Source organism: Tympanuchus pallidicinctus, unplaced genomic scaffold (assembly GCF_026119805.1).
Source record: "Tympanuchus pallidicinctus isolate F22 unplaced genomic scaffold, pur_lepc_1.0 scaffold20, whole genome shotgun sequence".
In the NCBI taxonomy this organism is placed as follows: domain Eukaryota; kingdom Metazoa; phylum Chordata; class Aves; order Galliformes; family Phasianidae; genus Tympanuchus; species Tympanuchus pallidicinctus.
This window is the reverse complement of record NW_026294722.1, coordinates 9,691,606-9,710,950: the sequence shown is the minus strand read 5'-3', so window position 1 is coordinate 9,710,950 and position 19,345 is coordinate 9,691,606. Positions and strand designations below refer to the sequence as shown.

The 19,345-nt window shown below is 53.3% G+C and overlaps 1 protein-coding gene and 1 long non-coding RNA gene across 9 annotated transcripts in view; both read left to right on the top strand.

Moving 5' to 3' along the window:
• Window positions 1–19,345, top strand: part of LOC128081179 (uncharacterized) — a 123,231-nt gene that overhangs the window by 61,638 nt on the left and 42,248 nt on the right. The window lies entirely within an intron of this gene.
• CBFA2T2 (CBFA2/RUNX1 partner transcriptional co-repressor 2) overlaps window positions 1–19,345 on the top strand; it is a 51,604-nt gene that overhangs the window by 28,904 nt on the left and 3,355 nt on the right. For 7 of the 8 annotated variants that reach the window (XM_052684121.1, XM_052684129.1, XM_052684127.1 and 4 more), the window contains exons 2-10: window positions 7,949–8,092; window positions 10,895–11,136; window positions 13,126–13,215; window positions 13,725–13,903; window positions 14,528–14,781; window positions 15,454–15,539; window positions 16,651–16,843; window positions 18,312–18,380; window positions 18,596–18,786. In XM_052684121.1, the coding sequence (XP_052540081.1) occupies window positions 7,949–8,092; window positions 10,895–11,136; window positions 13,126–13,215; window positions 13,725–13,903; window positions 14,528–14,781; window positions 15,454–15,539; window positions 16,651–16,843; window positions 18,312–18,380; window positions 18,596–18,786 (1,448 nt within the window). The remainder of the gene's footprint in view (window positions 1–7,948; window positions 8,093–10,894; window positions 11,137–13,125; window positions 13,216–13,724; window positions 13,904–14,527; window positions 14,782–15,453; window positions 15,540–16,650; window positions 16,844–18,311; window positions 18,381–18,595; window positions 18,787–19,345) is intronic. The other variant, XM_052684122.1, reaches the window with a different exon arrangement.

Here is a 19,345-nt window from a genome sequence, read left to right as displayed (position 1 = left end):
GTTCAGCTGCTCCAGCTCTATTAGTAGGGATTTGGTGAGCATCATTCCTGTGTGCAAGTGGACTTTGCCATGAGCACATCCTGCAGTGCTGGATGTTAACCTTTCTCTGCAGTCTTACTGATGGATCGCTCCTGCAGAGCTTGTTGTTAGCTGGGGCTGGGTCACCCTTCAGCTTCAGCCATGCTCTGTTCTTTCTGGGGTCCCTGAGCCCCCAGACAGACCCGTGTGTGCCTGCTGAGAGCTGCCATGTTAGCATATCCCTGCAACATGTGCTCCAAGGGTGCTTCTTTGCAGAAGAGCCTCTCTAAAGATAGCATCTCCAAGTTCTGTGTTGTCAACCAGGGACACTTGATCTAAAAAACAACATTTGATACACAGACAAGGTTTGCAAGTGCCATCTGGATGCTGGGAGCTGAGCTAGGTTGTCTCTGTTCTGCATAAACTCACAGGAGGGAAAGAAAAAAAAAAGTCCGTGCAGGCAGATGGATTCCTCAAATCACCTGAGCAGGGCAGTTTGTTCCCTGTGCCCTCAGTGGCACCACACAGTGCTGTGAGCCCATCCTGCTGCTGTGTGTCCCTGGGTGCTGGCACGGTCCTGGAGCTCAGTGCTGTTCCCCAAGTTGCAGGGAGAAACCCAGCAGCGGTCTAAATTGTTTTGGGCCAGTGATATCGTGGTCTGTTTTGGATAGATGGAAACGATCTGTTCTCCCACTGCAAGGCAGAACCTGGCAATGATGAGGGCCCTGCAGAAGTGGCCATATTTTCCAGGAGTGAGCGTGCAGGGCACGCAGATATCCTTGGCTTGAGCTCCACATGCTCAGAACTCCACCAGCACTGAGCGCTGCAGCAGCAACCCAGAGAACTCCGAGCACAGCCCAATATGCCCTGCATTCCGAGGCCCAGCTCAGCTCACGCGGGTTATAAAGCATGTCTTACTTCAGGGCCTGTTTCTTGACTTTCCAGATATCCTCTCAGATGTGATCTCATTTGCCTAATGGGCTGGTGAGTGTAATTGGAAGGCAGGTGCACTTACACGTGGTGAGAAGTCTCACCTGTGCCCAGGCACAGATGGGGCTCTGCCTGCTGTATCGTTAAAGGACATTTATAGGCACTGTGTCACAGCCTTCCCTGTGACTGTAGAAGGAAGGAAAACAGCACTTTAAAATAAATGTGGGGATTTGCTTTGAGGGTTTTTGCTGGTTGGTTTGTGAGGTGGAGCTGCTCAGTCCCAGCGTGCAGTGCTGGCGGCCGTGCTTCTCGTTCATCCAGCGGCACTGCGATGCAGGCAGCCCAGGTCTGCTCTGTGCTGGCTGTTGTCTAAATTGGTTTGTGATGATGGGAAGCAGGTCACTGAGCAGCAGGGCTACGGAGAGGGAGAAAGGGAAGAAGGATGCGATCCTAAACCATGGTTTTGAAGCTCCTAACTTAAACCGTCCTCCTGTACACCTTTAATAATGAGGCTTAAAATCCTGAAATCTTTGCTTACTGGACAACTAAGTTTGTGATGGGTTTGAATCTATTTTCTTATTTGAAATGAGAATTTTTTCTCCTCTTAATCCCTTTCAGGCTGCTCTCCTTTACCTTCTGTTGGATTCACTTCCCAGGTGCTCCGAGCTGACCCTGCCATATGTGGGTGTACATTTCTGTAGGTGTCTGTACGTGCCTCTTTGTTCAGGGGGAGGAGAACAGGGCTGAGAACTCCCCAGCTTACGGAAGAGGCACATATGGAAAGCATGGTGGTGGAAAATTGTGCTGTTGTGAAGGTGCCATCTGATCTCAGGGATGCTCGGGTAAAACATGAGGCTGGAGAGGGGTGTTCCTCCTCATCAGGACTCGTGTTTGCCTCTTGCCCTTCCCTCACTGTTTCTGGTCTCTCAGGAACACAGACCCCGCAGCCATGCCCTTTGCAACCCCTGCAGTGTGGGGCCGGGGCTGCAGGGGGCCCTGGATACCCCTCCTTGTTCAGTCTGCACTTGGAGGGGCAGCTGTGAACCTCCAGCTTTGATCTCTGAAGCCCTGCTGGCGATGAGCGAGGTCTCTGTGGCATGCTGGAAGTCAGAGGGGGCTTTCCCTAGCAGTTTACAACCAGGAGCAGCAGGCTGGGCACGGGGATTTCCTACACAGGCACAGCACCCCGAGCAGCTTGTGTTGTGCTGACACATGGGCCAGCTGCTGCTTTGCTCCATGCCTTGCGATGGGGACACGTGCCGTGGTGCTTTGACCCTGATCCGGTTCACACGAAGCAGCACGTCTGCAGGTGTTGGAGGTCAAAACACACCGAGAAGAGGAGCGGGCTCTGCTGGAGGCGCTCCTCCAAGGGAACTCCCCATGTGGCTGCTCCTCAGCTGGTGAGGACAGGGCTGGTGAGCCCATAAGGCAGCGGGCTGCACTGACCTAGAAACAGCGGCTTTGTCAACATCTGCTGCCTTCTGTGCAGAACTGGATGGTGGAAAATCACCTCCTCTTCCACAGCTTGAATTTTTTTTCCTCCCAAACCAAGAGCTGGGGAACTGAACACCAGGTAGGGGAGAGAAGGGGTCGGCAGCCTGGGAGCTTAGGACAGACCAGTTGGGGTTTATTTCTGCTGCCAGCAAGGCAGACTGCTGTGCAGAGGCTGCAGGGCCAAGCAGAAAGGTGCCTGTGGGACACATGGGCAGTGGGTGCTCAGCAACAGCATCTCCTGATTCTCTGCTCTGAAGCCCCTTTAAATCAGTGAGTGCACTTCTATTGACCATTAGGAGCTGTGGAGAGCCCCTCACAGCTGATTAGCAATAAGAGGATGCCAATTAAACACAGCTCCTAGGGCTGTGATGGCATGTTCCCATGACAGAGGAGGGCACCGAGATGGGGCTGAGCTGATGTGTTCCATCTGGAGGGCAGGAGCTGTGGAGCAGGCCAAGCTGTGTGTAAAGAGGAGTCTCAAAGCCTCTGTGAAAGTAGAAAACACCTCCAGAAGTTAGAGGTTGCTGCAGCTAGTTTTCTGCCTTTTGGGTCAGCATTTCCAGGTATGGAAGTCACATCTTTATCTGCTTTGCAGCAGGAAGAAAAAAAAAAGATTCCCACTCCCGAAATTGCAGTGCTGAGTTGTTCTATGTAACACATGGGATTTTTCATAACTGAGTTTTTCTGCTTTAAACCTTAGCAGATCGTAGCAGAGCTTCGTCTTTAAACCCTGCTTTGAAGGCAGTCTGGTCCATTCAGAGAACTCTTTTCCCCGCTGGGCTCCTCGCAGCGCTGTGCAGGGTATGTGCACACAGTGCTGTTGTCGCCCTGTCCCATGGGCTGGTGCTTTTCCAGAGGGGACTCCAGCTGAAAGCAGCAGCTATGGAATAGGTTCTGAAAGCAGACCTCTGCGAGGAGATATTTTGGGTTGTTTCAGTGGGTCGGTGCTGAGTGGGGACGAGAGGAGGGGAACCAGGAGAGCCCAGAATGGGCTGCGGGATGGGAGCACTGATAGGGTGTTATGGAGAGCACCGAAGGGCGAAGCAGATGGCGATCTGCAGTCTGCCGTCAGGAATCAATTATTAATCTTATTTCCCTTATTAACTGCTTTCTGGACTGGTTGCAAATGATAACATACTTTGCTCTTTCAAGTTCCTCTATCTGAGCACTGCACCGAATTGCGATTTAAAGCGAAGCAGCTGTGTGTGGGAGAGGAGGAGATGGCAGAGGAGATGCACGCGTTTATTTTTGATGTACGAAGCTCCGGTCCCAGGCTCAGCAGCTCGCAGTGCCGCGGGGCTCTGCACGAGGCGCCGTCCTTCCCTCCCACCACGGCCTGCAGGTCGCAGCTTGGCTGTGCCATACACCCAGCAACACGGGGTGAAAGCTGACTTCAGAGCTCTCTGTCACCCCCTAAGGAGGATTGAGTACCCCAGCCCCGTGTTTCCTTGGGCTGCTGCCAGCGGCCCCATCCCAAGGGCTTCCTGCCTTCCTCCTCCATCGCTTCCTGATGCCACAGTGCTGCAACAAGGTACGCTGGTGGGTCCTTCCTCGGTTTAGTTCTGAGGGTTGGGAACTGCCTGGAAGCGGTGCTGGAGCTGCAGTGAGCTGCTGGAAGCTGCATGCAGGCAGCTCCATGCAGCCCTTGGAGCTGCAGAGGTGCTCTGCAGATGGCTCAGAGCTGGCGAGGGGAGGGAATGGCGACCTCGGAGCAGAGGGAAGATGTTAATAAAATTTAAATGTAATTCTTCCCATTTCTCGGTGCCTAAATGTGAAAAATATTAGCTTGGTGGAGACTGGAAACAGATGGTGAGCAGTTGGAGCAGATAAGCATGTTATTCAAAATAAACATTCAGCAAAGCTGGGAGGTGGCGAGCCATATTTCACTTCACCCTATTTACTTGAGCAGGTCAGGTTACACGGGTGCTGCTTCTCTTTGCATGCAGATTGCCTGTCAGGAGCTGCAGAGCCAGCTGCAGCACGGTGTGAGCGTGGTGCCTGGAGCAGGACAGAGCTCTGGGGCCTTTTCTCCAGGGTAATGTATAGGGTTGTGTTGAAGCAGCTCTCCTAGGCTGTGGCCAGGGTTCTGCTGCCCCATGGCACCGGAGTCCTTTGCTTTGCTCTTTCAGATGGTCTCTTTTGGCACAGAATCACAGAATCACCTGGACAGGCTTTATCTTAAAGCTGTGATTTGATTCCCATTTCAGTGGGGTTGCTCAGCCTCTGCTTCTAGGAAGGCTTTGTCTGGCTGAGGGGCTGGAGCTCTGTGACTGTGTTACATATGAGGTTCGTCTCCTGGCACTGCTGGGCACCCAGGGGTGGGCTGTGCCATGTGCTGTGATCTGTGCCCATGTGCCCAGAACGCTGCTGCTGTGGCAGCTTGGGGCTCTGAGCCTCGAGGAGTGGCTGCTTCAGTCTCGTCTGTTCTGTGATATATTTGTGCACACTTTCATGTGTACTACGTGGAAGTTGAAGGTGCTTACTTCAATTAAACCTCTTCTCTCTGTCTGAAACTGTCACCTACTTTTACTCTTCTGACTGAACTGTTGTTCAAAAGACACCGACTGGCTAAACTCACAGACCTCACCTCCAACCTTGTGTGGCCAAAGCCTTGATACAGTCTTGTGACACTGCTCTCTCCACCTTGCCACCTGCAAAAGCAAAAAGCAGATCCTGATGCGTGCATTACAGCCAGCCGTGCAGTGCTGTGCCATGCTCAGCATGCTTTTCCCTCACTCCTTCCAATGTGTTCCCTGTTTTGACTTCTCGGAAAGCTGCAGCCTGCTAAGCTGGAGTGCCTGAGCCCAGTGAACGGGGCTGTGAGGAAGCAGCAGGGCTCTGTGCAGCTGTTGTCAGCCCGGGTGCAGCAGGTTCCTCCTTTGTCCTGAGCCCTAGCCAAGGGCATCCCACACCTGCATCAACAGCACCTGGGTCTGCCCCCATCCACGCTGTGTGTCCTCAGCCACAGGCTCAGATCTGCTTTCCATCAAGGAGCAGGAAAGGCTTTGCCGTCTGCAGCTGACAGCAGGGCTTAACAGCCTACAGATACTGCCTGTGCTTGTGCGTAGGGCTTGTGGTATGGTGTTAAGTTGTGCACGTATAAATATTATCACAGAAATGTGTATGAAGCGTCCACGTGCTGTGTGCTGTGTCAGTGCTGTTGCTCTCTCCCTGTGCTCTTTGCTCCCTGCAGGCTTGTGGTTCAGCATCGCAGCCAGCTCAGGGCTTTGGCTTTGTGTGGATCTGTGCAGCAAAATTGCAGTGGGGAGAGGTGTGGGGCATTGCCTGCCCCCCCGAGCTGCCCCACAGCCCTTGCCTGCCTGTACAGGGAGGCAGTGCCCTCTTCTCACCTTGCACTATTTTTCTTTCTTTTTGTTACTTTGTTCTCTGATTACTGAAGGCATTTAGTATTATTAATGTGAGTTCCAGAGGGGTTGGGATGCTCCCTGACTTGTGGCTCTTTTCACCCGTGCCTTTTCTTGAGCTCACAAGCAGGGAGCGATTACTAAAGCAGCTTCTATATACAGTTTACAGCGCAAGCAAATGTTAGCCATTCTTCTGAGGTTACCTATCATAGCAACACTCTCTTTGCACTAAACACAGTAGTCAGAAGGCTTCTGTAAGGGGAATCGCTGAGTGTGGTCTCTGGGGCAGGCGCCCTCCCCACATGGGCACACTGCACAGACTGTGTGCCATAGCTGTCCTGCTCCAGGCAGGAGCTCTGCAGCATCTGAAAGCCGTGACTCCAAGCGCTGCAGGATCTGCCCCATCAGCTTCCTGAGGATGTGGCATTCCTGCACCGAGCTGGGCTTAGAACAGTGTCTCCATGCTCAGGTTTTTCTCTGCTCCTGGTGAATCATCCTCCTGTGTGATGTCACAGTGTTCTCATGTCTATGGAGGAGCCCCCCATGGGATCGCAGTGCTGCAGCCCCTCTGTGGTTCAAATTGCTGTTCCTGGGTCACTGTGTCATCCCCAGGTCGGGTCAGTTGGCAGCAATGGTAAGAGCAATGTGCCATAAATGTGCTCAGTCCGTGTGCTGCAGGCACTGCTGGAAAAACAGACACAACATTTGTCATTTGTTTCGAGAAGAGCTGCATGGGAGCACTCAGCACCTGGGCTGGAACCAGCCTTGCTAATGGAAAATCCATCAGTGTCCCAGGGCAGGCAGGTGTCCTGCTTGATGCTTGGGGCATTCAGCCATCAGCAAGGATGGGCCTTGGTGCAATGTGACCCAGGGAGCTGCGCTGGTGTTCAGCTCTCAGCCACGATTCCAGCTGTGCTGGGACCTGCAGCATCTCCTGTGCCTCTGGAGGCAGCACGGCTGTGTTGCCATTGGTGAGCCGGTAAATATTTCTAAATAGTGAAATGTGGAAGAAGGGGGTGGGGAAGGCAGTGTCTACATGGGACAAAGGCTGTCTGGTTTTCAGTCCTGGTCAGCCAGGGGCTGGCTCGCATCCTTGCTCACAGCCTGTTTTGCAGGCCTGGTTCTCATGAAATGGATGTGGTTAGGCTAAAACTGAGTTTCAGAAGGATGGGTTTTATCTGGGTTTTAGAGGCCCCAGGAGTTTAGCAGGAACGCTTTACGCTTATCAGCCCTGCCTGGTCCTTGCTATCTGTTGGAGCACATCCAAAGGTGAGGTGCTGGCTCCTCCAGTCTTGACTTTCATAGAATTGTAGAATGGTTTGAGGTGGAAGGAATCAGTCCCATACCCCTGTGAACAGAGACACCCACAGCTCCATCAGGTGCTCAGAGCCCAATCCAGCCTGACCTTGGTGTCACCAGGGACAGGGCACCCACCACCTCCCAGGGCACCCTGTCCCAGTGCCTCACCACCCTCACTGTGGGTAACTTCTTTCTCATTTGGTAGCACAGTGCTAGCTGGTTATATTCCAGGGAATCAAATCTGTGGCTCTTCTTCCCCCTCTGCAGTTTAACCAGGTTAGTCCTGCTTTCTTTGCTGGTGCTTCCATGCTGCGTGTGGCGTGCCCTAGGAATGCTTTAGGAGAACAGAAAAAAAAAGACCTTTAAGATTTGTTTCAGGCTCAGTTTCTCTCCGTGGCAAAATCCAGTTGTGTATGTACACAGTGGAGGAGGGGAAGAAGAGGAATCAAGGTGGACGTGTGGCCATGTTCTGGTGCCCAAAGCTAGGAGCTGAGGACAAGGGGCAAGGGGGTACCAGGGCTCTGCACCAAGCCAGGGCAGCTCCTGCGCACATAGCAGTGCTCCTCCAGCTGTTACTGGTGTGAGTGCTGTGGCCGTGCAGCAGTGTGCCAGTGAGAGACACGTGGTGTGAAAGCATGGCCAGGTGTGTGTGAGTCGTGTTTGGCAGTGTTACGTTAGTGCTGTTATTTTATTACAGTTAAAATAAGAGTGGCTTGTTGTGGTTTCGGTATCCCTCCGCAGTTTTAATGGAGGGAAAGCCTTTGCAGTTCTGCGCTTCTTGTGCTCGGCAGGGCAATCCCTGTGAGGATTGTTGATAACGTGTTGCTGTTCTCTTTGTACAGTTGCTGGTGAGAAGAGGGTGCCAGTGATGCCCGGCTCGCCCGTGGAAGTGAAGATACAGACCAGGTCCTCTCCTCCCAATATGCCGCCACTGCCCCCCGTCAACCCTGGCGGCCCTCGGCCCGTCTCCTTCACCCCAGCTGCACGTAAGCCCCCACTAAATCACTTTGCCAAGGGACTGGCCCGGCAATGAGGAGCTCTGCTTGTGCCAGCATCTGGCAGGGCTCCCTGTTTGCCAGGCTGCTGGCCAGCACAGAGCTGCGCAGCTGGGAGCGAGGGCTGGGGCTTTCCTTCTGCTTATGCAGGACGTACCGTGGGGTCTGTAGTACAACCCTGCCCATTCCTGCTTTGTCCCAGTGTTGTCACAGTCTCTCCAAGTCGGTCTCCATGCAGGTGCAGATTTCTGCAATAACCTCCTTAAGGCTTTTATCAGGTTGGCTTCAAAGAAGCCAGGAGCTGAGCTTTGTGCTGTATCTGGCAGAGTTAATTCCCACTCTGCTGTATCTTGCATTGCAGACAGCGTTTCTGCAGCTGAGATTAGAAAGTTTTCCTCTTTTAATTTCACAGCCTCAAAAATTTCTCACTGTCTGTCCAAGTTCTCTGTTCTCCATCTTTGCTCCATAACCTCTCCCGTTAAGCTGCAGGGCGCTGCTCGGAGGCAGCTCACCAGGTGGGATGGGTGTTCAGCCCCACCTTGCAGGAAGAACACAGGCTCATGCTTTTTCCTTTTAGAAAACATTTAAGCCATCATCTTAAAATCTCATCATCTAAAAGCATCATTTTAGGACACAGCTGTTTTGTTTTACACTCAAGCATGGAATTACCTTACCCCACTCGTGGCACGCGGGCATTTCATTCTCTCCTCACCCTTATTCCATACTGAGGTCCCCTGGCTGTGTGTGTATTGCTCTGCTACCCACAGCAGTGTCTGGGGCATCTCCATTTCATCTTGGCAGGGGATTTCACAGCGTTGCCATTCAGTCTCTTTCAGGACACCAGCTAATGCACTGAGAGATGCTGGCAGCAGTGCTAATCATTGGGTTATCCCGCCAGACACGTTGTCCCTGGCTTTATACACGGAGGGTTTTTTAATGGCTCTCCTTTTGCTAAGGCAGAAAAAGACCATTAGCAGAGTGATAGAAATTAATTTTTCCAATAAGGCTGCTTGGCACACTGTTAAGGGCCAAGTCACCTGAATCTGCTGAGGCCTGATGACTTCGCGGCCTCTTCAGTAGGGCGAGCACTACAAGCTGTGATGAAGTTTACTCATGCTTTTCACTTCTTGGCTGTGCACAGAGGCAATGCTCAGAGCCACCCTTTGCACGCCCTGCACTGTGAAGGGATGTAAAGAAGGAGAGACAGTTTGGTACCTATTGCAGAATTTAGTGGTGTAGCCTTCGAGGATGACTTTCATATTCCTGCTCACCCTGTGCTCCCCTGCAGCCCCTGCCCCTTCCTGCCCACACACAGCAACCTCCACTGTCCTTCTTCCCTTGCTAAGAGCAACAAGAAGAAAGAAATGGGGAACCCTTGGCTGCAGCCTCTGGAGGGCACAAGGCTGTGCATTACTGCTCTGCTTGGGGTGGCTTTACCTCTCTTTATTACATGTTTACTGCAGAACCAATGCTCGTTGTGAGTACTTGCCATTGCCTTTTAAATGAGCTCAATATTTGCTGCTATGGCAGGTACTGCTGATCTCTGCAGGTCATCTCTGTTCCTTTCCTGGCGTGGGGAAGTGTGGCAAGGAGTTTCTCTGGTTGCACTGACCTAGAACAGAAGGCATCAGCCCGTTTCACCTTCACAGCTCTGTCCTCAGTCTTTACATTCATTTCATCCTTGCTCTCTGCACAAAGGAGTATGTCTTTGTTATGCCCCAGAAAAGCCTTTTGCCCTGGTTGCTCTCTTCACCGTTATCTTTCCTTTGGATCTCAACTGACTGTGCTTCCTCTTTCTGTGCTCACCCCACAGCTCCAGGTGTGTGGAGCCTTGCTGTGCCTCAGGGTGGTTTAACTGCTCCAATGCCTCTGTACTTTTCTCTGAAAAACCCTCCCAGGTGTGATTCTTTGGAAGACCCAAGGAGCAATCCTGAGGAAGCTGCAGTGGGAATGTTGGCAGCTTTGGCAGGCTGTGTTCCTTTGAGGCCAGCACACGCCTTCCCATGCCTGTGGCAGCTCTACTAGGAGGGGCTTTGGGAGCTTCTCCTCCCCCCACCATAAGCTGGCTGCCCTCAGCTTAGGCTGCCCAGGGCCCATCCATGGCCTCTGGCACCTGCAGGAATGGGCACCCACAGCTCTGGGCAGCATTGCCAGCACCACACCCCTCTGGGTAATGAGTTTTTTCCTAACATCTGACCTAAATCTCCCTGCTTGTAGTTTAAAGCCGTTCCCCCTTGTCCTGTCACTGTCTGCCTGTGTAAAAAGTTGCTCCCTTCCTTTTTATAAACTTCCTTCAGGTACAGGAAGGCCACAGTGAGGTCACTCTGAAGCCGTGCCTTTTCCAGGCCAGCAGCCCTGGCTCCCTCAGCCTGTCTCCATAGGAGAGGTGCACAGTTCAGCTCTGGACTTTTAAGGCCAGCCCTGTGCATCAGCCACAGCTGTATTTACCGTGGTGTATTTTTCACCTCTAACATTCTGGGTTTATCTGAAGTTTGGGCCCCCCATGCACAGCTGCTTTCACCATTTCCCAGACACGACTTCAGATTGCACAACAGCACTGAGGGGATGTCAACAATTTATTCTAATCCCATGCGGACTTCCCAAGCTGCAGTCAGTTTCATCACGCCTTCTGCTTAAAGGAGACACGATCACAGATGGGACTGGTTTGGACAAACAGCCGCATCTGCCAAACTCCCCTCAGCCCCACGGGGAGTACGGTCACACTGCAGGCGGGACGCAGCCCTCGGGGCCGTGCCCATCTCGTGCCATAACACTTTTGTCTCCGTTCTGCAGTGCCCAACGGGATGAACCATTCCCCCCCGACGCTCAATGGGGCACCATCCCCACCCCAGCGCTTTGGCAACGGCCCGGCCTCCTCTTCCTCTTCCTCACTGACCAACCAGCAGCTCCCGGCCACGTGCGGCGCACGGCAGCTCAGCAAGCTGAAACGCTTCCTCACCACCCTGCAGCAGTTTGGCAATGACATCTCTCCAGAGATCGGGGAGAAGGTGCGGACCCTGGTCCTGGCCCTGGTGGTAAGCTGCTCCCCGGGAAGCCCAGGGGACATTTCTTTTTGCAAAAGCGTTGTAGTGATGGGATCCCAGCAGCCAGCACGTGCCCCCATTGCACAACATCATGGGCCTTTGCAAGCAGAGATGTTGGCTAAGCACAGCTTGTGTTGTTTGTACTTTCTGGTAAATGCACTGTCTTTTTTTTTTTGTTTTCTTCAGTGGATTTCAAAAGCAATCTGTCCCACTGCACTGACATGAGCCCAGGTGCAGCTGAGCTTATGGAAACCCAGAGGGCTTGGGACTATACTTTGTTGTAGAAGCTGCATGCCTGGTGCTCTTTGCCTTCCTCACTAGAAGCCATGAGCAGTGCTGTGCTTCCTGGTCTGCTCCCAGTAACTCCCAGGAGCCCTTTTCTGCCAGGGAAGCATTCTCTTCTTTGCACCCCTAAGCCCAGAGCAGAAGGGATGTGTGATTTCTGGTGAGGTGATGGTGCTTCCGTGCCCGAGCACCTTTGCAAATACAGATGAATGGCTTTGGGTGCTGTTTTGGAAAGAGCATCTTGCAGGGAGCTTTTGGGCCTTGCATGCTGGGCCACCATCCTGTTTGCTGCAGCTCTGCAGGTGCTGCATGCACAACTTGCTGGGGGGAGAAAGGGTGATGCTGAGCTGTGGGGGTGCTCTCTGTGCCTGCTGCTTTTTGAAAGAAATCCAATTCTAGGCCTTGAACATGTAGAGGATGTCTCAGTGCTTCAAGCACCTCACTCGTGATACGCAGTGCTGAGCACAGGGGGCATTTAGTGGGCTTTTTCCATCCTGCGTACTGCAGTGCAGCCCCACCAGCACTGCCGAGGCCTGGGGAAGATAGAAAGCCTGGCACTGCAGCAGGAGGCCTCAGTGCTTTCCCTGCACCTACAAGAAGTGCATGGCTGGGCAAACTGTCACTGAGCTGCGTTCATTTTTATGGCAGCCTGACAGTGCAGTAGCAGGAAGGGGATTGGTAAATGACTTTTTGCATCTTCTGTGCTTGGTCATGCAAGAGCTAGGGTTGCTGCTGCTGGTGCACCCAGTGCACACACTGCCCCTCTGCATGTAAGGAGAGCTGAAAACATCCTTCAGAAAGAAATGAACAGGCCTTGCAGGATTGGATGCAGTACTTGCAGTGGTACGAGTTGACTGGTAGGAATGCTGCCCAGCCCTGTGCACGCTCAGCCAAGGTCCTGGAGCACAGCCTTGTGCCAGCTGCCACCTGGTGCATGGCCCAGCACAGCTCTGAGCTGATCTCTGCTTTTGGCAGCCTTGCTCAGAGGCTGAGCATGCAGCAAACACAGCTGGGCCATGGGCAGCCTGAAGTACTGCTGCTCCCCAGGTTGGCATGGGCAGAGCATACATGAGTCTGTTTGCAGCCTCAGGGTTCTTCACAGGCACCAAATGTTGTTGCTGAAGCAGGCAAGCACTTGTCTGTATTTCCATGGGTGCGAGGCAGCACATCAGTTTACCCACCAGCGAAAGAAATTACAAAGTGTTCAAGTTCCTCTGCTCATCGCTGTCCCCCCTGATGGCAGTTATTGCTGCAGGGATAAACTTTATGTGTGCAGCTTGTTCCAGATAGCACCCAAGCTGGGAACATCAGTATAGGAGCAGCAGGCTGCTGGTGACCTCGTGGATGGTGGATGGTTTGGGTGAGCTGAGCTGGAAGAGAGAGAAGAAGCAGCTGGAGCTGCTGCTCGTCCCCAGCCTGCCCTGGGCCGCCTGGCTGGGCTGCAGGAGGTGCCAGCTGGGCTTGCTGCCACCTGCTCTGGTGCTGGCAGTGCCCACAGCCCCCCACGTTTGGTGCAGTCATTCTGCTCCGTTGGCCTGAGTCTGTTTGGCTGTGTGAGGCAGGATCTGGTGTGAGCGTTGTCAGTCCTGTTGTGGCAGATGCAGTCTCCTTTCTAGTTCTGTTCGTTTTGAGCTGTTTTCCAAGCACCTAAAAATAAGAACAAACAGTCATTTCATTTCTTAATTCTTTTCTCAGAACTCAACAGTGACGATCGAGGAATTTCACTGCAAGCTGCAAGAGGCGACGAACTTCCCCCTGCGGCCGTTTGTGATCCCCTTCCTGAAGGTGACAGGAGCTGGTGGGGCGGGCTGGCAGTGCTGTGCAGGGCTGTGCTGCTTGGCAGTGTGTCCCTGCTGGGGAAGCTCTCATAACAAGCTCCACAACTATTCTTATCCAAGACAGACTGCACAGACCATGGCCGTTGCCACGTGCTACTGGCTCGCAGAAAGCTGACTTTGTAATGAGGGCCACATATGTCTGCTTGTGCGCTAGGGGTAAATGAGACAAACCCATCTCCATTCTGCAGTTTGAAAATGTTGGGATCTAGAGTGTTTGAGGTGTTGGCTTATTGTGTCTGGGGCAGCGAGATGCTGGGAGCTTCCCACAGTGCTTTTGTGTCTGCCGGCCCCAGGCCATCCCCAGCCTCTGAGAAAACACAGGTAGGTCTGCCCAGCGCAGACGTGACAAGCGGGGAAATGCTGAGCGGGGCCCCGGGCTCGAGCTGTTCATGCTCTCTGAGCAAAGCTGCTCGTGTCCATGCAGGCTGTATGAAGCAGAGCCGTGATGTTTTCCAGGCCAACCTCCCTCTGCTCCAGAGAGAGCTGCTGCACTGCGCCCGGGCTGCCAAGCAGACGCCGTCCCAGTACCTGGCGCAGCACGAGCACATCCTTCTCAACACCGCCTCCTCCCCGGCCGACTCTTCAGAGCTGCTCATCGAGGTCAACGGGAACAGCAAGAGGCACAGCCCTGACAGGTAGAGGAGCCTTTGCCACTCTGTTCCCAAAGTCATGTTTTTGGACAGCAGTGAAGGTGAATTTGAATTTTAAACTGTGTTCTGGGCCAAACATAGGATCTTAGCGCTCCTTACAGCTGTTGGTGAGGCACTGCTGTCTATGGCTGTAACTCCTGCTCGTAGCACTGATCATTTGGCTGCAGACCCTCTCCAGGGGCTCTCAGGCAGACCCTGCCCACGGGGATTTGTTTGGGAGCAGGTCACCCAAGTGCCTGAGCCAGGAAGGCAGCAGGTGGAGGCACTTTCAGCACAGGGAAGGACGCGGTTTTGTTTTCGCTGCCTTTATTCCAAGTAAAAGTCGTTATGTAATTATGTGGAGCACACTTCAAATTTATAGAAGCTGTGAAATCTTAATTTGGTTGTGCTCAGAAAGATGAATCACAACACTTGGGCATTTTTTGAACTCCTTTTAGCAAGGTCATTCCGTGGATTTGTTCACAAGTCGATCGTGTTTGTTTCAGCTCCCTCCTTCACCCCTCCGGTAAAATCAGCACTGCCCAAATTCTGCTGTTTCAATTTGTTCATCTTTCCCTTCCCTGTTTATGCAGCGCTAACGAAACCCTGTGTCTCTTGGTGTGGTTACAGAAGGGATGACAGCAGCTTTGAGAGAGAGCCGCTGCCGACGGAGCCGCCTGCCAAGCGTGTGTGCACCATCAGCCCCGCGCCCCGGCACAGCCCAGCACTCAGCATCCCAATGCTGAACCCTGGTGGGCAGTTCCACCCCACCCCACCGCCCCTCCAGCACTACACCTTGGAAGACATCGCCACCTCCCATCTGTACAGAGACCCTGGCAAGATGCTGGAGCACAGGGAGATCCGGGACAGGCACGGCGGGCTCGGTGAGCAGCTCTGCAGGGCTTTGGGTTGTAATTCTTGGCGTGTCCCATAAGGAAGTTGAGAGGTTTTGCAGAGAAGTCAGAGAGAACGTCAAATAGTGAGAAGTTAAAAGCAGGAAGACAGAGGGAGAGGCAGAGCTGCAGTTTCCTTCTGTGGGTATAAGGCTGTAGCCACCAGGGGTGAGGAGCGAGCAGGACCTGGTGTTGGTGCTGACTGTGGCCAAGCCAGTATGCAGAGATGAAGGATGTGGAAATAAATAGAAATTAACTTTTCAGAGATGACTGATGTAGGACATCTGTGGTGTGTGGGGAGAGCAGTGTGTGACCTCCCCTCTCTCCTGGTGCTGGTAGGGGTGTGTGGAAGCAACAGCCCTGTTTCCAGCCGGGCAACCTGAGTCACAGCTCAGAGCCCCTGTGGCTTTACAAACGGGGAACTGCCTTTTCAGCAAGCCAGGTCCAGGCCTGTGAGGGGATTGTAGCACTTCTGAGGCAATGACACAAGCAAGGATCAGAGCAGCCGTATGCAATTAGCCCATGTCTTGGAGGTGTGTTTTAAAATTACAGCTCTACCTGGTTAGAAATCCTGCTCTGTTGTTGCTTTGGGGCCGAGGTCCCTCTGCAGCACTGAAAGCATTTGCTCCATTTGATCACTCCTCCAACTGTGGTTTGTTGCAGGTTTGAATGGAGGTTACCAGGACGAGCTGGTGGACCACCGCCTGACTGAGAGGGAGTGGGCTGATGAGTGGAAGCACCTCGATCATGTAAGGAGCTGGGAGGTGTGGGAAGCTCTGTGGGACACAGCGACCCGCTGCTCACCTGCTCCAGTTAGTGATTTCCTTCTTGTTGATACAATACCTTATGCAGGTTTTAAAAGCAGTTGGACTGGCTGCCACAAGCAGTTCAGCAGGAGCAGTTTCCTGTTATTTTTTTCTCTGCCCGCGCCCAGTGGAAGCCAAAACCAGTTTGAACCAAGTGTCTGGTGCTGGAGAGCTGCTCCTGCTGGCTGTCAGAACAACCTGCACAGGTCTTCCAGCAGCTGCCCAGGCCAGCACTGTACCAACAAGCGTGCAGATGTGTTGTGTGCAGCACGTGTGTGGAACTTACAGATTAAAAAAAAAAAACAAAACAACAAAACACAACAATGCTGGGGTTGGTTGAAGGCTTTTTCTCCTGGGTTGCCAGCCTGTATGGGGCAGGGTTGGGTATGGGCAGACTTGGTACTTCTGGCAGACTTTCTGCAGAGCCTGTTTTTCTGTGCTGAACAAGGCTGCTGACCCAAGCACTTCTCTGGAATGCTTCCCCTAAAGAAATGGAATTGGAATTCAGCTTTGATCAGAAATGTAGAGGGGCCCTATGCTTACTTATGCCCTAAAGCTGATGCTTCACGTGGGTGGATATGGAGCAGAAGGCCCCGTAGGTGAATATTTTAAGTTGGGATGTACCTATGGAGTGCTGGTACCAATTCCTCTGGGTTGGAGAGAGAGATATCATGAATCGTAAAGACACATCCCCACTGCCGTGGGGGCACAGGCAGCAGCACGGGCACTCTGCTGCCATGGGAGAGCAGTTTATTCTCGCTCCACCTTGAGCAGCATGGCCACATCTGTTGGTGACCAAACCAGATGCTGAGCTCAGACACAGCCTGAGCTCCCAGGAGGTGGTAACACCCACAGTATCACTGCTTGGATGGCCGTGGGACCCAATGGTATCTGTTTGAATACTGTCGAGATACCACATGATGCCACGAGATGCTCACATCCTTTTGCCGTGAAATAACTTTGGGTTTACTTTACTGGGACACCCCTGGGGCACCTGCAGTGGGGAACTCAACCAGCAAAAGAACTGACAGCCTCCCTCCCTGCCTCCCTCCAGGCGCTGAACTGCATCATGGAGATGGTGGAGAAGACCCGGCGCTCCATGGCCGTGCTGCGGCGCTGCCAGGAGGCTGACCGTGAGGAGCTCAACTACTGGAAGAGGCGCTGCAGTGAGGCTGAGCCACGCAAGGCTGGGGGGGAGCTGGGCACAGCCAGGCACAGCCCCGGCAGCTCCGACTCCATCAGCAGCGGTGAGCGGTGCTGGGTGGGAAACTGCACGAGAAAAAGGGTTTTATCTGAAAACGGGCCTTCAAATAATAGGTTTATAGCAAAACATAAGGAGTGCAACAGAAATGGATGGCAGTTTGGGTTGGAGGGGACCTTAAAGGACATCTGCGTAGCTCCCTGCTGTGGGCTGGGTCGTCCCCCAGATCGGGCTGCTCAGAGTCCCCTCCATCCCAGCACTGGGCACCTCCAGGGATGGGGCACCCACAGCTCTGTAGGCAGCAGTGCCACTGCCTCACCGCCCTCATTGTGAGCCGTGTTTTCCTCGTGTCCAATTTAAATCTGCTCTCGTTTGGTTTCAAACCATTGCCCCTTCGTCTTGATACCTGAGGCCCTGATTAAGAGTCTTTCTCCATCTCTCTTCTAAGCCCCTTTATATGAGGAAAGACAAGCTTCCTTGGTTCTAGACGAGCTCCACCTCTGTGCCCTGTTCTGGCATTTCTTTCATACCTGTGGTGGGCAATGATTTCTTCTTCCAGCACAGCAGCTGACTGCTGGCTCTGAAACTCTTCAGACTGACGATGAGTCATTAAATAGAACATACTGGAAAGATGAGCTTGACTTCACTTAATGAAATCATGGGGAGAAAGCTGCTAGTTGCTTTGGATGGCAATTCATCTGTCGTTGTGGCAGTCCTAAGCATTAACTTACAGGTGGAAAGCTGTCCTCACCCCCCCAGTTTGAGAGCACGTAGTTCTCACTGAAACCCAAATCATTTCTGACCTTGAGGACTTCAATGCATACAATTCTTAAAGCTCAGAAGCCCAGTTTGACCAACCTGATGTCACTGCAGGGGTTGAACCAGATGGCCTTTATGAGTAACCCCCCCCAACTCTAACAATTCAATATAAATATTCAACTTGTTTGGATTAATACATAAAGTGAATCCTCCTGGATGTCCAAAAGGTACCCAAATTAGGGTCTGGGTCAGGTTTAGCTGTGTTTGGATGACTTTTGGGAGTTCTCAGACAGCAAAAATGAGCATTTGTAGCTCAGCCCTTGCCCTGCAGTGGGAACCCCACGCAGATCTGAATTGCAGAGCTGAAGGGATCAGTGGCTTTTAGAGTTTGGCTGAAAGGAGGCGGATGAGATTTCGAGGCATTAAAAAAGGGCAGGGATAGAAGGCAGCACGAGAGTTCTGTAGTGTGGGCACAGATCCCCATGTGGGCGTCCCCACGGCTGCTGTGCTGGCTGTGAGCTGCTGGGGGCCGGCGCTGGGGTCAGCACGCAGCACTTGGTGGTGCGCCTGTATCTCCAGTTGGTGCAGGGTACCTGGAGATGGGAACGGGTTATACTGCATCATAAATTATGCAGGGCACTAATTAAGGACTGTGATTTATCTTCCGAGCGTCTGATGAACAGCTCCAACTGGAGGAACCCTCTGCTGTGAGCTATGCCCCGTTAACCCTCCCCGCCTCGCTCTTCTTCCAACAGATTCACTGCGGGAGTTCGGCAGCAGGTCGGGGCCGGGCTACGTCACCGAGGAGATATGGAAGAAAGCAGGTGAGCCCTGGTTGTGGGGTTGCCCAGGGTGAGCTGTGGCGCTGCAGTGCACTGACAGGAGCAGCCTGCCTACAGCACAGCCCGGCTGCACGCTGCTGCCTCGGCTCTGCCCCTGCGCGGTGCCGGCGGTGCGCCCAGGGCAGCCCATCCCCTGTTGTTGGGGCCGCGCAGCCACAGAGTCCTGGCAGGCTGGTGAGGCTGAGCTTCCCTTCCAGAAGAAGCCGTGAACGAGGTGAAGCGCCAGGCCATGTCGGAGGTGCAGAAGGCTGTGGCAGAGGCAGAGCAGAAGGCGTTTGAGATGATCGCCTCCGAGAGGGCGCGCATGGAGCAAACCATCGCCGACGCCAAGCGCCAGGCCACCGAGGATGCTTTCCTGGTGATCAATGAGCAGGAGGAGTCCACAGAGGTATGGAACTGGGCAGGCCCACGAGTCCCAAGCCTTGGGTCCTGCTCTGCAGTGCCTTGGTGTCCCCTGCCTTCTTTCATCCCTTTTAAAAGCTGTGGGAGCACGGCGGTGGTGTGAGGGCATTGTCAGCAGAGTGTGGGGCCAGCTGTGGGGATTTCTGCAGAGAGAAAAGGGTGTTGGTGGGACAGCTTTACATCCTCCTCAGAAATGTGCTGCTGTGGAGTACTGACGTGTGCAGATAAGGAAGTGCTGTCTGTGGGCTTTGGGACTGTGCAGGGCAGCCACCAGATTCTGTGAGTGGTTGGAATTGCCGTTGCTCGGTGGCTGTGTTGTGCCTGTGGTGCTGCTGAGCAGCACTGGGTGTGTGTTGTCTGGGACTTTGCTCTGCAGGCTCATGCTGCACAGGAGTGTGCCTGGCTGCCCTCTGGGATCTGGCTCTGCAGGGCTCTTGCTCCTCCGACCCCCATAGGGTTCAGGGGAATTGTGCATAGGCTGGTTGTCCCCATACTGCAGAGTCTGAGGACACCCAGTGGGGTATGGCAGCTCAGAAAAGCGTGGG